This window comes from Neophocaena asiaeorientalis, unplaced genomic scaffold (genome assembly GCF_003031525.2).
Source record: "Neophocaena asiaeorientalis asiaeorientalis breed wild unplaced genomic scaffold, Neophocaena_asiaeorientalis_V1.1 scaffold680, whole genome shotgun sequence".
Classification (NCBI taxonomy): Eukaryota; Metazoa; Chordata; class Mammalia; order Artiodactyla; family Phocoenidae; genus Neophocaena; species Neophocaena asiaeorientalis.
This window is the reverse complement of record NW_020171816.1, coordinates 795,384-812,591: the sequence shown is the minus strand read 5'-3', so window position 1 is coordinate 812,591 and position 17,208 is coordinate 795,384. Positions and strand designations below refer to the sequence as shown.

At 46.3% G+C, this 17,208-nt stretch overlaps 1 protein-coding gene across 7 annotated transcripts in view; it reads right to left on the bottom strand.

The window, feature by feature from the left end:
- The window catches only part of USP4 (ubiquitin specific peptidase 4), a 48,392-nt gene extending 31,855 nt beyond the window's left edge, over positions 1 to 16,537 (bottom strand). For 4 of the 7 annotated variants that reach the window (XM_024737335.1, XM_024737337.1, XM_024737344.1 and 1 more), the window contains exons 1-6: positions 16,382 to 16,537; positions 14,430 to 14,557; positions 10,610 to 10,740; positions 9,073 to 9,199; positions 8,302 to 8,447; positions 8,112 to 8,173 (exon numbers count right to left, since the gene is read on the bottom strand). In XM_024737335.1, coding sequence (XP_024593103.1) covers positions 8,112 to 8,173; positions 8,302 to 8,447; positions 9,073 to 9,199; positions 10,610 to 10,740; positions 14,430 to 14,557; positions 16,382 to 16,482 — 695 coding nt within the window. In that variant the 5' untranslated portion in view covers positions 16,483 to 16,537. Of the gene's footprint in view, positions 1 to 5,016; positions 6,403 to 8,111; positions 8,174 to 8,301; positions 8,448 to 9,072; positions 9,200 to 10,609; positions 10,741 to 14,429; positions 14,558 to 16,381 lie in introns of those variants that run through there. The other 3 variants (XM_024737363.1, XM_024737372.1, XM_024737358.1) reach the window with 2 other exon arrangements.
- Between the last annotated feature and the right edge of the window lie 671 nt (positions 16,538 to 17,208).

Genomic DNA, 17,208 nt, shown 5'->3' with positions numbered 1-17,208 from the left:
AGCCCTGGTCCGGGAAGATTCCACATGCCACGGAGCAACTAAGCCCACGCGCCACAGCTACTAAGCCTGCGTTCTAGAGCCCGCAAGCCACAACTACTGAGCCCGAGTGCCACAACTACTGAAGCCCGCGCGCCTAGAGCCTGTGCTGTGCAATGAGAAGCCACCCAATGAGGAGTCCACACACCGCAAGGAAGAGTAGCTCCTGCTCGCCACAACTAGAGAAAAGCCTGCACGCAGAAACAAACACCCAACACAGCCAAAAATAAAAATAAAAATAAATAAGTAAGTAAGACACATGCACCCCAATGTTCACTGCAGCACTATTTACAATACCCAGGTCACGGAAGCAGCCTAAATGCCCATCGACAGACGAATGGATAAAGAAGACGTGGTACATATATACAATGGAATATTACTCAGCCATAAAAAGGAACAAAATTGGGTCATTTATAGAGACGTGCATGGATCTAGAGACTGTCATACAGAGTGAAGTAAGTCAGAAAGAGAAAAACAAGTATCATATATTAACGCATATATGTGGAAACTAGAAAAATGATATAGATGAACTGGTATGCAGGGCAGAAATAGACACACAGATGTAGAGAACAAACGTATGAACACCAAGGGGGGAAGGTGGCGGGGGTGGTGGTGGTGGTGGGGGCGGGATGAATTGGGAGATTGGGACTGACATGTATACACTAATATGTATAAAATAGATAACTAATAAGAACCTGCTACATAAAAAAATTAAATTAAAAAAATTTTTTTAAAAAAGGAAAGTTTTTTTTTCCCTTTCACCTCCCCATGGCTATTCTTCTGTTCTTCTTTAGTTTACAAATCCCAAGTTTTAGTTAGAGCCCTTCTAACTGCTAAAAGGCATTTCCCAGCCTCCTTTGAAGCCAGGTGTGGTCATATAATTGGCCAGAGATGTAAAGGCAGATCTTCTATGTGATTTCTGGGAAATTTCTTTAAAAGGAAGGGGCAGGGCTTCCCTGGTGGCGCAGTGGTTGAGAGTCTGCCTGCCGATGCAGGGGACACGGGTTCATGCCCCAGTCTGGGAAGATCCCACATGCCACGGAGCGGCTGGGCCCATGAGCCATGGCCGCTGAGCCTGCGTGTCCGGAGCCTGTGCTCTGCAACGGGAGAGGCCACAGCAGTGAGAGGCCCGCGTACCACAAAAAACAAAAAAAAAAAAAGGAAGGGGCATGTCCTTCTTCCCGATTCCTCCTCAGTTACTTGAATGCAGATATGATTGGTCCATCTCCAGCAGTCATCGTGGACCCTGAGTTGACCACCTTTAAAGTTGAAGCCATGCACAGTAGAGCAACATGACAAAACAGCTGGATTTCTAATAATAGCAGCATTGAACTGCCCACCTCAGAAATTCTTTTTGGAAAGATATAACCATCTACATTGCTCGACATGCTAACTTTCAGGTCTTTCTTCATTGCTACCAGAGCTTGCCTAATCAATACAACATATTATATAAAAGATGTAAATTCTATTTTTGTATTTCTGGTAGTTACTCTACTAACTTACTAGGATCTATAACTGTTTTTATTTTTCCCCATCAATTACTTCAACTTATTAACTACATTTCCCTGCAAAAGTAGTTCAGGACATTCTCATCTCTCCTTACTGCTTCCTGTCTCCTCAACTGTCTTCCATGTTGGGATTACCCAGTATTTACTTCTGGATTGTTACTGATAAAGGCTGCTTTCTTAAACCTTTCTTCTTACTATTACTAAACTTTTTTTAAACTTTTTATTGAAGTATATTATATAGAGAAATATATACATTATGAGAGTACAAAAATCAAGGCATTCCTGGGAATTCCCTGGTGGTCCAGTGGTTAGCACTTGGCGATTTCATAGTCATGGCCTGGGTTCAATCCCTGGCTGGGGAACTAAAATCCCAAAAGAGGCATGGCACAGCCAAAAAAAAAAATCAAGACATTCTCACCAAGCGAATACCCCTATATAAGCAGTACCCTCAGACCAAAGAACAGGACAGCACCACCCCCCAGGTGTCTTCCTCACGCTCCCTGCAGTCATGATTCTTCTCTAAGCTAATCTCCATCATGACCTTGACACCCATAGATCAGTTTTGTGGGTTCTTAAGCTTTATATCAAGGGACTCAAACAGTATGCCACGTTTTGTGTCTGGCTTCTCATTCACATGGTTTATGAGACTCAATGTTGCTGTGGCTGGAGAGAATTCTATTGCATGCATACACAATTTATCTATCCATTCTATTTTTGGTGGACATTTAGGTTAGCTCCAGTTTGTGACTATGACAAGCTGTGCTGTCATGAACATCTTTGAATGTATCTTTAAGTGAATGTGAGATATATTTCTGTATGCCTAAGAGTGGATTGCTGGGTTGTAGAATATGCACACAATTCGTCATTTAGTACTTGTTGCTAAACCTTCTAAAGTCACTATACCAGTTTATATGCCCCATCAGCAAGGTCCAACACCTCTACAACACTTGACACTATCTGTCTTTTTCATGTAACCATTCTGGGGGATGTGCAGAAGCATTGCATTATGGTTTTAATTTGCCATTTCTGGATGACTGCTGAGGTTGAGCACCTCTCCATATGGTCGCTAGCCACAAGGTAGCCTCTTTTTTTTTTTAAAAAATTCATTTATTTTTGGCTGTGTTCAGTCTTCGTTGCTGCACATGGGCTTTCTCTAGTTGCGGAGAGTGGGGGCTACCATTTGTTGCAGTGTGCAGCCTTCTCATTGCGGTGGCTTCTATTTTTGCAGAACATGGGCTCTAGGTGCACAGGTTTCAGTAGTTATGGCATGAGGGCTCAGTAGTTGTGGCTTGCCACTCTAGAGTGCAGGCTCAGTAGTTGTGGCGCACAGGCTCAGCTGCTCTGCAGCATGTGGGATCTTCCCGGACCAGGGCTCGAAACTGTGTCCCCTGCATTGGCTGGCAGATTCTTAACCACTGTGCCACCAGGGAAGTCCGGAAGCCTCTTCCTTAAAGTGACTGTTATAGGTTTTCTTGCCCTTTTTTCTAGAAGGGGTGTCTGACTTTTTCTTACTGACATTAAGGGGTTTCTTTGAAATTCTGGATATAAACAATCTGTCAGACATACGTACTGCAAATAGCTTTCTCACTCTGTGGCTTGCCTTTTCACTCTTTTAGAACAGTCCTGAATTTAAAAGTCATCCACTCGGGCTTCCCTGGTGGCGCAGTGGTTGAGAATCCACCTGCCTATGCAGGGTACACGGGTCGGAGCCCTCGTCCAGGAAGATCCCACATGCCGCAGAGCAACTAAGCCCGTGAGCCACAACTACTGAGCCTGTGCTCTAGAGCCCACGTGCCACAACTACTACAGCCCTCGCGCCTAGAGCCCTTGCTCCGCAACAAGAGAAGCCACTGCAATGAGAAGCCTGCGCACCACAACGAAGAGTAGTCCCCACTCACCACTAGAGAGAAGCCCGCACACAGCAACGAAGACCCAATGCAACCAAAAATAAAAATAAATAAATTTATTTAAAAAAAACAAAAACCTTAAGAAAAAAAAAGGTTATCCACTCTATCCATGTCCTCCTCTATGGTTTGTGGTGCTGTGTCTTGTGTAAAGAATCTTTGCTTACTCCAAAGTCATAAAGTCCTTGCATTTCTGGTCAACAGAACACTTCACTAGTTGTATACTCTCCCTTGCACCTTCTGGATTTTACTGCCTGCTCCTGGATGTTAACACTACTTCCCCCAAGAGGTTTTCAAAGAGGAGCTCTGTGTAGAAAACTTTCTAAAGTCATCTATGCCAGAGAAAATTATCTTTACATTCAGATTAACAGTTTAGTAGGTTTTAAAATTCTAATTTTTGGGCTTCCCTGGTGGCGCAGTGGTTGAGAGTCCACCTGCCGATGCAGGGGACACGGGTTCGTGCCCCGGTCCGGGAAGATCCCACATGCCGCGGAGCGGCTGGGCCCGTGAGCCATGGCCGCTGAGCCTGCGCGTCCAGAGCCTGTGCTCCGCAACAGGAGAGGCCACAACAGTGAGAGGCCTGAGTACCGCAAAAAAAAATTCTAGTTTTAAAGTTATCTTCCTTTGGGACTTCCTTGATGGTCCATTGAGCAAGACTCCACACTCCCAATGCAGGGGACCCGGGTCTGATCCCTGGCTGGGGAACTAAATCCCGCACACGTGCCGCAACTAAGAGCCGGCGTGCCGCAACTAAGAGCCACGTGCTGCAACTAAAGATCCTATGTGTTTGGGCTTCCCTGGTGGCACACTGGTTAAGAATCCACCTGCCAATGCAGGAGATATGGGTTTGAGCCCTGGTCCGGGAAGATCCCACATGCTGTGGAGCAACTGAGCCCATGCACCACAACTACTGGACCCAGCGCACCCTAGAGCCCGTCCTCTGCAACTAGAGGCCACTGCAGTGAGAAGCCCGCACACAGCAAAGAAGAGTAGCCTCCAGTCGCCGCAACTAGCATGCAGCAATGAAGACCCAACACAGCCAAAAATAAATAAATAAATTTAAATAAACAAATAAATAATAAAGATCCCATGTGTCACAACTAAGACCTGGCACAGCCTAAATAAATATTTAAAGTTTTCTTACTTTGATACTGAAAAAGTATCTCCTAGGTCCATTGTGGCTCTTGGGAAGTTTGATATTAATCTGCTTCTCACTGTGACTTTCTCTTTCAAACAGATTTGACATTTTCCCTACATCTTTGTTGTTAAATTTCAATCTAACGTGTCTTGGTGTGGGCTTTGTTTTTTCTGTCATGTTTAGCATTCTTTACATTTAAGATGTATCCTCGGACTTCCCCGGTGGCACAGTGGTTGAGAGTCCGCCTGCCAATGCAGGGGACACGGGTTCGTGCCCCAGTCCGGGAAGATCCCACATGCCACGGAGCAGCTAGGCCCGTGAGCCATGGCCGCTGAGCCTGCACGTCCGGAGCCTGTGCTCCGCAACAGGAGAGGCCACAACAGTGAGAGGCCCGCATATTGCAAAAAAAAAAAAAAAAAAAAAAGATGTATCCTCTTTCACGATTTCTGAGAAACTCTTGGTCATTATTTCTTCTAACATTTTCTTCCCCTGTCCGTCATTTCCTCTCTGCTTCTGAGATTCCTATTATCTGGACACTGGCATTTCTACTCCCATCCTCCACAGCACTTTTCTTCTATTATCTTCCACCTCCTTATCCCCTAGAATTCTTCAACCTGACCTTCCGACTTCTACACTCAAGTCTTGAGCTACATCCATTCTGCTACTCAACCCAGCCCCTGAATTCTCTGTTTCCACGTAGGTATCTCCTTGTTCCTCTTTCATGTATCCATTTGCTCTTTTTCTTTAAGATTTCCATTATGCTTCTTCCGTCCTCCTAAGCAGCTGGGAATATGAATTCTGCTCCAACTAGCACAACATGTCAATTTGTCACTTTCCTTTAATGACTATACTTGTCAGCTTCTCGTTGTGGCTCCCTGTGAGCCATTCACCAGGTGAGATCACCCTGCTCCTCACTCACCATACCCCTCAAATGAGCTCCCCACCTCATGGAAAGGCAAAGATGGAAGCTAGAGTCTCACAAGGATCACAGGCCAACCACCGCAGCATCTCTTGGGCCTTATCCCCTCAGCCCTCCTGTCATCCCTCCAAGCACCAGCCATAACAAACTCCTGCTGGCCTTCAACCAGGCCTGCCCTGCCTCAGGACTTCTCCATCTGCTGTCACCTCTGCCTCACAAAGCTGTTCTCCACACCACACTCACTGCTGATTCCCTCGCCTCCTTCATGACCATGTTCAAATGGTACCTCAGGGGGCCTCCCCATCGGCCTGTTTAAATATGCCCAAAGCCTTAGCACTTGCTTATTTTCTTCCCTGATTTTTTCCCACAGTACTTGTAAATCTTCAGATGTGTATTTTTTAAATTTATCTATTTTCTGCTCCTTGAGGATAGAAACTTTGTTTTGTTTATTGCTGTATCCTTGGCATCTAGAACAGTGTCCGGCACTACTGAGGGAGGAGGGAGGCGAATGTGACTTAGGACTTCTGCTCTGAGCTCATTCACCATTGGACACCCTCTACCAGGAGACTCAAACCTTCAGGGCATTTCAATGAGGCACTCCTCTTTTCCAAAAGCTGTTTCCCTTCACTGGAATCTCTTAGGCCTGAGGGTGTGGAAGGGATGGGGAAAAGCATCAGTAGGAAGAGAAAAAGGCACAACTGAAAACAGTCTCCCTTGGCCAGTACACACAGGCTCTTCCACTCCAAGCTGTCAACCCTACCTCACAGACTAGAATCCAAGCACCTTCTCCCAAGGGGGTTGTCGCAGTTTTTATGTTATTTTCTCTTGGTTCTGTGGCATTTCCATTCCAAGAAGGGAGTCAGCAGGCTGGGCTAGTATATTTGTTTCCTATGGCTGCTGTAACAAATTACCACAAACTTAGTGGCTTAAACAACACAAAGTTATTATCTTACGGTTTTGGAGGTCCAAAGTCCAAAATTCTTCTCACTGAGCTAAATCAAGGTGTGGGCTGAGCTGTGTTCCTTGGTGGGGGCTCTAGGGATTTCTAGAGGCTGCCCACCTTCCCTGGCTCATGGCCAGTTGAGTCTTTCTCACGCTTCACCACTCTGACTCAGCTTCTGCCCTCATATCTGACTCTCCTGTCTCCCTCTTTCATTTTTAAGGACCCTCATGATTATACTGGGCCTACCCAGATAATCCAGGATAATCTCCCCATCTCAAGATCCTTAATCACATCAGCAAAGTCCCTTCTGCCATGTAACCTAACATATTTACAGGTTCTGGGGATTAGGACATGGACTCTGGGGAGGGACATGATCATTATTCTGCCTACCATAGCTATTTTGTCATCTTCTCAAGAACTGGTGACCAGAGTTTCTTAAACTGAAGTCCATGGCTAGGCTTCAGGGTGTCTGTAAAACCCTTGAGATTATTGGCAAAATGTTGCGTCTTCCTGCACGTTTCTTGAGAGAGAGCTCAGAGCTTTCATAATTTTCAAAAGAGCTAAGAGCCCATTACTACAAAACAGTCACTGTCCAGGGCCTGACTGAGGGAAGAAAGCAAAGACCAACACTGTCCCCATTAACTACTGGAACACAGATACAATTCCCCCATCTTATACCATAAGAAAAATTCAACACTTCTGTCCCCTTCTCAGAACATGCATTAACTTCACACCACACATGAACATCTCCTGAGACAGAGCTGCCTGGAGCCCCAGTTAAGGAGCAGAGTAATTCCCGCAGCGAATGACGAGGACAACAATGAGAAACAGGCCCCTGGGTAAAGATGGGATCCAACTATTACCTTTAAGTCATGCAAGACCCCATGCCTGAGCCCTCTTCTCTTCCATCAAAGCCTCTAACTGTAGGTGGAGAAAATAAATGCCCTTGACAGAGACAAAGCCACCTCTTGGCAGAGCAGATCCTGGCCCAGATCCTGGCCTCTTCTCTTCTCCTTTCATTCGCAACAAGCAGAGGCTCACTGCCTTGTTCACACACCTGACAGCTTCCCCTGAGATGGCTGCCCAGCATGCTGCTTACCAAAAGCCAGGATTATAGACTCTGGATACATAATTGAAAATGTTTTCAACTGATTTAGAATTTTTTCTTTTTTTTTTTAGATCAAAACATTTACTTTTTTGTGTTACAAAAACAAAAATAAATCCAAGGAGGTAATGAAATAAACTCGGCAGGCGGACTCTCAACCACTGCGCCACCAGGGAAGCCCTGAAATAAACATTTTTTAAGTGTCCCATCCTGGGTTCTCTGCTCTAGAATTTAGTAAACAGTTCAAGTTTAGGTTGCTTCAGCACTTCTGGATGCTATGATGTCTCCATCTTATAACCATGTTTCTCTAGTTCAGCTCGTAACTGATTGGAAAAGTCATCCTCTACACTGTCATCATCCCAATTATCCTCCCAGACATGTGCATCTTCATCTTCATCTAAACCAGCCCAGTCACAGCCGCCACTGCCGTTGCAGCCTCCCAGGCCGGCTCTATCATAGAGACTAGAATTTTATTTTCTTAGTACAAGTAACTGCCTTAGGAAATAGTGTCTCTCTTACATCCATGTGCCCAGCTGCAGGGAGAAAAAGTCCACTTACTTTGACTGCAGGGTCTGCCTTGGCCAAGTGCCATCTTCGTTTTGGGGCTCAATTACTAGCACCTGAGTGAAAGGGGAAACCATATTAGGAATGTGCAAACCATCTCACTGTTGACATGCTCAGAACCAAGATACCTGTCCACACACCCTGGGCAGAGCTGTCTGCTGGGGCATGGTTTGGGCCCTCCTACCTGACCCTGGTACAGCCCAGCATCCTGCACAGTGTTGTCTAGCTTGCTCAACTGCTCGTAGGTGTTGCTCATGTATTTGTTCCACAGCCGTGTCTCACGGTCCACAGGGATGTTGAACAACTTCCGCATTTCCTTCTCAATGGTTGCTGGGGACAGGCAGAAACATCACTCAGGGCTTTCTCCAGAAGCAAGGCCAGCAACAGCCATGGCAAGCTAATGTTCATCCTCCGTCCTTTTCAGATGGTCACTGGATGCTCTGGATCAAAACTTCTGACCGACCTTAGCCCCTTGGTGACTCCTAAGGCAAACATCTTCCATGGCATCCTCTTACACTCATACAACCAAAAATTGTCCCTATGCTTCCCATTCTTTAATGATGTGGGTCCCCATTTTTAGCACAGAAGCAACATGGAAAAGTCAGAAAACTTACCTTTGGAGGTAAGATAGATTTGGTTTCAAATGCTAGCTCTGTCGTTTTCTCACTGAGATTTCTGCATAAGTGACATTAATCTCTCTGAATCTGCATTTCTTCACCCTTCTTACCGTATGTTAAGTGGGCAGAGACCATGCCCAGTGTTTTATACAATATGATTCCCAGGCTTAGCTGTCCACAAGAATGCCCTGGGGAGCAGGCTCCCAGGTCAGGACTGGTAACCACAACCCGAGATTATTTGCGTAACAAGTCTGAAGAGGGTGCCCCAGCTTCCCTCTCATTAGCCACAATGCCCTGCACTCTCACTGGATACCTGGAACTCCAGCCCAGCTACTCACCGATGGTGTCTGACTTGCTGAAATGGCAACTCAGCACATTGGTGGGGTCACTGTTCTCACAAAGCTTCAATTCCAGCAAATACACCTCCACCTTGCAGTGCTTGACAAACAGGCCATGCTCTACAACCTGTAAACAAGAGGCACGGGTGAAGGAGCAGTGGTTCTACATCAGGGCAGTCTTGGAAGCAACATGTCTCATCAGTGGCAAAAGGCACAATCCACATGATAATCAGTTTCCTTAAGTGATAGGGGGATCAGAAGTACAGATTTTTAAAGCCACTGGCATCTGTCCTAGTTTAAAAACCTTACTTCCACTGATTAGGACCAACCAAGAGCATCTGGATGGAACCAGAGCTGGCAACAACTGTGCACAACAGGAAAGTCATTGTTCATCTCTTAGTGGGTATCATGATGCTTCCCCTGCAGGGTCTGTGGAATTAAGAGGCCTAGAGAATACAGTTAAAGCCCTTGGCAGCACGCTCGCCACATGGCAGGACTATGGGCAGGTGCAGACATCTGTGGGAGGCTGGCATGCCCCTAACCATTTGATACCTAACCCCTCTTGGAGTCCCAGGTTTCAAGCTGGAGAAAGAAGGTAGTTCTGGCCCTGAAGAGCGACTCTTAGAAGCTTGGCCTCAGGACTGCAGCCTCTTCCTACTCTGCCAAGAAGGGAAACTAAACACCAGGCAGAGTAAGAAATTTACCCAATGCCTACGTATCAGGAGTCATGTGGACTCCTGTGATGTCCCTCTCCAGTGGGATAAGCAAACAACTGTGGGAATCAGGCTGGTGGTATTCTCACCAGTCCTGTCTACCAGAGAGGCTAACAATCTGGGTTTCTCTCCCAGGGCCTGCCTTCCAAGAGACTGTTCTCTTGGATATAAAACACCTGTTTTCCGAGGTACTCAACAGTATGACCAGAGATTCTTAAGCACAGGGAGAGGGACTTCGCGGGTGGGGCAGTGGTTAAGAATCTGCCTGCCAATGCAAGGGATACAGGTTCGATCCCTGGTCCGGGAAGATCCCACATGCCGCAGAGCAACTAAGCCTGTACACCACAACTACTGAGCCCGCGAGCCACAACTACTGAAGCCCACACGCCTAGAGCATGTGTTCCACAACCAGAGAAGCCACTACAATGAGAAGCCCGCGCACCTCAACGAAGAGTAGCCTCCGCTCACCGCAACTAGAGAAGAGCCCACACGCAGCAATGAAGACCCAACACAGCCAAAAATAAACAAAAACACCAAACAAACAAAAAAGCACAGGGGGAAAAGCAATATCAGAAACGTTAAGTTAAACAAGAAGCAGTACATTACTGTATATCCATACGACCCCAAGTGAACTTTCTCTCACAGAACCTTCCAGAATGTGCTCTCACTGCACCGCTGGACATATCCCAAGCCACTGGGCAGCTGTGATGTCTGGAGGCCTCCATTCAACTTCTTACGTATGGCCAGTACCCCAGGAAACCAACACCAGTGTCAGGGAGCACTCACAGACACTGACCAGCAGGTGTAACAATTCATGTACTCACTTTTCTGACAATGGGCTGCTGGCCTTCTACACAGCCATACCAGTTTAGTAACTTATTCCAGGCCTCAGCTGGGACCAATACATAGTCCAATTCGTCAATTAAATGTTCTTTCAAGGTCTGACTCTCAGGATCTGAAAAAGGAAAACAGCACATAGCTCACTGCTTTTCTCCCCAGAAATGTTTGTTTTACATGATTCTTATGTACTTTTCAGAAACATGAAAAGCATTTATAGGAACAAGTATAAAATTCCAAAATTCTGTCACTGGAGTCTTTTTTTTTTTTTTTTTTTTTGTGGTACGCGGGTCTCTTGGACTCTCAACCACTGCGCCACCAGGGAAGCCCCAGACCTGGAGTCTTTAGCCATGCTTTCTGAACATTTTATGAGGAACTTGTATTTCTTCCATAGTTGGAGGGAGAAGGAAAAAGAAAAGAGAAAAACTCCAATTTACACTTTCAAAGTGCTTCCAGATTCCACAATTAAAATTGTTTACTATGAATATTTAACGTAATATTCTGCTTAGTGAAACTGCATTAAGGTCAGATATCATCTTCCTTTGAAAGATTTACTAAGAAAGCAAAGAAACAAATCATTGAAGTTAAATTTATTTTACCAAGAGTCATTTAGCATTCTTAGTTTTCAACACTCCAAGTGAAAACTCAGCTGGACATCGGCCATGTGGAGGGAGAACACCTTTAACACGTTAAGCATCCATCTTACACCCCACACGGAGGCAACATGACTGTGAGTCAGAAAAAGACATCCATGGTCTGAAACATACTCTCTCAATGGAGGACCAAGGGACTGGATCAAGGGAAGACTAATCATCTCCCATCAAGGAAGCCTCCCTGCTAAGCCTGTGCCCATCTACACCCACTCCTGCAGTAGTGGAAGCCACTGTTCTCCTCCAGACAAATGAAGCCATGAAGCCAGGGAAGCAAAAAGTACCCAAAATGGTGCAACTCATCTGTAATTCAAGGCAGACAATGTTAAAAACAAAAACAAACAAACAAACAAAAAACAACAAAACAAAACAAAAAACCAAAAATGGCATGCACAAGGTGACCAGGGCTTCCTATCACCTCTCCCACCAGTTTACACCCTACCCCATGAGGTCTTCTGCCCTTCCTCAGGGTGAGTTTCAGATCTGATCCATCTCTGCCTTTTTCATTTCCAAGGAAAAGGGAAAGGAACTAAACAGGCTTGGAGAACAGGAATACCAAGGTGAGAAGGATGAACGGAAAAACAAAATGTGGTATATACACACAGTGGGATATCATTCAGCCTTTAAAAAAAAGAAATTCTGACATGCCGTTAACATGGATAAACCTTGTGGACTTTATGCTAGATGAAATAAGCCAGTCACAGAAAAACAAACACTGTATGATTCCACTTACATTAGGTACCTAGAATAGTCAGACTCAAGGGACAGAAAGTAGAATGGTGGTTGCCAGGGGCTTGGGGGGAAAGGAGATTGGAAATACTATTTAATGAGTATGGAGTTTCAGTTTTGTGAGATAAAAAAGTTCTGGAGATGGGTTGTGCAACAATGTGAATATACTTTACACTACTGAACACTTAAAAATATGCAGATGGTAAATTTTATGTGTATTTTACCATAATTTAAAAGAAAAAAAAAAGTGGCTCCTTCTCACTGATGAGCCAACCACATTCCACAGCAGCTCTGGCATGATTAATATTGACCAACCACCCCTTTTCTATTTAGCAACAGAAGGATGGCACAAGGCTAGTACTTATCAGTCTACCTGAAACAAGAGCTTCTGAAAAAAACTGACACCTAAACTCCAAGGTTTTCTCTGATTTGCAAATTAAAACTCATAAAGGTTATTCACTTGTCTTACTTGGAGACATACACCTTCATTTCTAACACTAAGCACTATGCAGATCTGGCCACGCAGCAGCCAGAAACCTTTAAATGTGGGAAAGGAACCGAGAGCTTTTAGCATCATCAACCCCAAGTACATCAATTCTTACAAGGCTTTCTCCTCTGGGGCTCAGTGACAATTTTCTCAAAATGTCATTCTTATGACACTATAGGGCAAACACAGGAACTTAACTGGAATTATCAATGCAGTTCACTATATTCACTTAAAACTGCATCAGTCCAAGGGCAGCATGCTAAAAATCACACATGAGTTTTACAAAAAGGATTTGGACTCTACAAATTTCTCCAACAGAGGCAAATAAAGGCAAAAAAGGAGAGCACAGTTTGGTCTAAGCATTGGGACTCCAGATATACAGCAGGGACACAAATGGAAACAAGAGAGGGGTGCTCTGCAGACATTAGCAAGTTGCCCTTCCCCCTCCTTCCTACAAGTTCAAGAGCCCCTTCTAGGTCATTCCCATGACCCTAGGTGGAAGGCAGCCAGACTGGGACTGGCAGGTGCCTGGAGAGCCCAAGAACTAAGAGGGTGGCCCTCACTGGCCAGAAATAGACCATTCCCACACTGTCAATGTTCCAGGGTCTGAACAGAATGTACTTCTCACTTCCCAAGCACACAACAAATGTTTTGAGCCTAAGCCAGGTGACATCAAATTGGAAGACCGCAGAAGGAATGCCTGTCCTTAGCTGAAGGTCAGGCAAAATTACTTCAGAGGGTCCCTCCAGCTCTAGCATTCTCATCACCAATACTATTAAAAGCCTTAAGAATTCTCCTTTTCAAAAAAAAGAGGGAAAAGGACAAAATGCAAACACAATGCAATGATCCTTTGGGGTAAATTCATGGTATACTGCCACCATCTGACTTACATCAGTAAACAAAGCCTATGACATTACTGTCATTCAGACCTCCCCTAAAACAAGGTACATGCTGAAGCACTGATCATTTTTAAAAACACTCAGGTAGTGTTATGTACTTGAATCAAGCCTCAAAAGCCTCATGCACTGTCTGCCTTCCTGCTGCCCTGATTGTGGGCCCAGGCAACAGATCACCTCTGTCGTGGTTGCAACGGAGTCTAAAGCCAGGCAGAACAAAGCCTAGGAAAGGCCAATTGCCATTTCTGTGCATCTAAAGGTGCAAGCCAAGCTCAGGTGTGTCATACATCACTTTTTCAGTCACTTCTTCCATTGGGAACTGACTGTGATCATAACTCTACTAACCTTCCACCTCCCCTTACACTACTTCTATGACAAGCACGGCCATCACAGGAATGCTTGATGAATGTTGACAGGTCTACAATTTATTTCACTGCAAAGGTAATACAGAAAATTCTGGTTCCCAAATTTCAGATTCCAGATGCCGTTTCAAAATGATATCCTAGGGCTTCCCTGGTGGCGCAGTGGTTGAGAGTCCGCCTGCCGATGCAGGGGACATGGGTTCGTGCCCCGGTCCGGGAAGATCCCACATGCCGCAGAGTGGCTGGGCCCGTGAGCCATGGCCGCTGAGCCTGCGGGTCCAGAGCCTGTGCTCCGCAATGGGAGAGGCCATAACAGTGAGAGGCCCGCGTACCGCAAAAAAAAAAAAAAAGATATCCTATTTCTTTCCATTCAATACACTAATCTAAAATCTGAAATCTCTAGCAGAACTAATTTGAAAAAAAGAGAAAGAGACAGGCAGACAGAAATTTAAAATGCTAGAAGCACACTCTTACCAAGAGCAGTTAATTTAGGGAAAAAAAGCAGCTTAACTTCTCCATGAGGGTCTGCATAGACTTCTGCTATAGACACAAGTCAAGGACACTTGTTTCTATCCCCTCACAGTAGCAAAGTCAGGTTCAAGATATCCATGTTACAGATAAACATGACCTCAGGCCACTACCCAGGTGGACATTTCAGTTAGATTAGCAACAGGATACTGCACCTGAAAAGAGTCCGGAGTTATCTATCGGGCCAGGAAACAGATTATGTTCACCCACACTGTACATATCCCAGCTGTCGAAGCCCACATACTTCTTCCACTGCTTGAACCACCGGCTGTCAATAAGATACCTAGAGAAAGACAAAAATTTACCATACCAGACAAGCTGAGCTTGTAAGTTCCTGCAGCTGCTCCCTCAATTTTTTTATGGTCCTTCCACTTGGGGAGCAAGCAACCCCCACTGAAAAACACACTTTGAAGAGCAGGAGCGGGACCAGGCCCTGCATGGCACAGTGAGCCTGGCCCAAGGCAGACATCCATTAAGTGAAATGATTGTTGAAAGAATCCATAAATGAAAGGAAGGAAATGACTGGCTTCAAAATGCTTGTTTAAAGAAATTCTTTCTATGGGGAAAACCTTGTTTGCTAATGACCATGTCATTAATTTCATAATGATCTTTGTAGAGGTCCTTGTCCAGGCAGACAGTTTGGATACATTGCTTTGCTTGATATGAAGAGCAGTAAAACAATTTTCTTTCTAAAAATGAGGTAATAACATCACACACTTCAGTTTTCCTCTGAGGACCAAACAAGGTATCAAAAAATGTGTTTGCGTGTGTACATATATGTGTGTATATACATATACACACACATACATGTACACATATATACACGTACATACATACATATAATATTGTCTTGGTGTGTTTATCTTGTCAAAAAAGCACTAAGTTGATCTGGTTATATTTTAGAAGTATCACCATGCTGTTTTAAAATTAAGACAGGAGGGGAAAACCTCTGTAGGGGAACAAAGCACAACAATTATATTGGTGAGTCCTTCAAATTTTACAACCAACACACTTCAGAGATCAGGCAGCTTCCCCAAGGCCACAAGGATCCATAAGTATATCCAAATCTCTAAAATGCTCTTTCCCCTCCAAACACTTTTAGTGTGTGATTTTAGTCTATGTGAAACTTCTCTGCTTCTGCTGAGTATTTTTCATGTGCCACCACTACTCAGGATATCATCTAAAAGTACTTCTGCCTGCCCTGCCTCTTTCACAGCCTGGCTAGCTCAAGAACACTGTAAAGACTGAATTCTTCCTAATCTCAATGCTTCTCTTTCCTGCTCAATTCCTCTGTCACTATAAGGGACATTATGACCACTACCATAGTTTCCTAAAGAGGGTTGATCAATCATATTCAATGCAAAGACAATCCCCAGTTTTCTGCTCCCACACAATAATACCACCCAGGAATCTCTTCACTAGTGTAAGTCCTGTCCCTTCTACTAGACAATTTATTAGGAAAAACTTCCTGACTCAGACTTGCTCTTCTAAATCCTGGTCTTTTAATCCTCTTTTTAGTTAGGCTCTAGGCTACCTGCCTCTCCCACTCTGAAATGCTGCCGCCACAATTATTTTTGACATCTGCTACCAAAATAACCTGGGGCTCTCAGACATTTGTTCAGCCTCTGACCTTGACGTCTGTTCGGCAGTTTACAAGTATCTACTTCGGATCTACGCCTCAACCAACTGAAGGCAGAGGCGCCAAATATCGCTACCCTGGTTTTAATAGTAAGGAATCAGGGTCTGTGAGGTGTGGACGCCTTCGCCCAAGGTCACAAAGCGAGTCCTCAAAGGTAAAGACCTCTCCTCAACCTGAAGGTCCCCGTGAGCGTTCCGCTTCGGTCCATCCCGTATCCCTAGCTTCCGCCGGATCCGCCCCGTGGGGCTCCGAATGGACCGGGACGACCCTCAGCTCCACCCACGCTTTCCCAGAGGTAATCTAGGGCTCCCTCCCCTAGAGGAAGGGGCGGGGTTCAAGCCACTCTCTCAGGGTCACTAACACCGCCCCCGCCTGGCCCCTGCCCAAGCCGGGAAAGAGGGGCCGGACCTGAGCGTCCGAGCGCCGGCCCCTAGCCCTGTGGGGCGGAAATGCGGGCCCAGCGCTCACCACTGCGCCCCTCGTTGGAGCGTGGTCCTCATTAAGGCCCCGAGCTCGGATTTCTGGGTCTCCGCATCCGGTCGCTCACAACAGCCCCCGCCTTCCGCCATCTCGTCAGTGTCTCCGGCCCTACCGGCCCGGACATCCGCCTCGCGCACAGCGTGCTGTGGTCCGCGCCCACGCACGCACGCACGCACGCACGCACACGCGCATGTGCGCGCGCCCAAGCCCCTCCCTTCGCCGCGGCCCGCAGCGTCTGCCAGCGTCTGCCTTTCCAACACCCATGACGCGCCGCCCCTCTCCCGCCAGTGCGCGGTGGAGCTGGGAGGGGGGCCGGAAGGGAGGCGGTGCGTAGATGAAGTCGGCGCTTCCTCCGCCTGGCAGGTCTCGCCGCCTGGTGGCCGTCCGGCACCCCTTTCCCTGTCCAACCCGGTGATCTCAACGAGTCAGACCGCAGGCCCCACGACCCTTCCGGCACCCCCTTCCGGCCAGCGGTGTTATCCTGGTCTTAAATAAACGCAGCGCCAGGTGCGAGAAGCCCTGGAACTAGATTTTCTTGTTTTCACTCCGGCCAGTCCACTTTAAGCAGAGACCTTAGGCAAGTCTTTAGCTGCCCAACGTGGGCTCCAGGTCCCTGTACGGGAGACCCTACAGGGATTTTGGAGAGTGCCAGGTGCACCAGCGCTTTGGGACCGGGACTCGACGGTGTGGCCTAGTCATTAGCAATACTGTCCGTCTGGACGCCAGAATCACTTGGCCCAGGCTGAATTCCGCAAGCCCTCCACTGAGCTAGCTGCTTACTTTGTCAGGGAGGCAGGCAGCCACAGAGGGGCGAT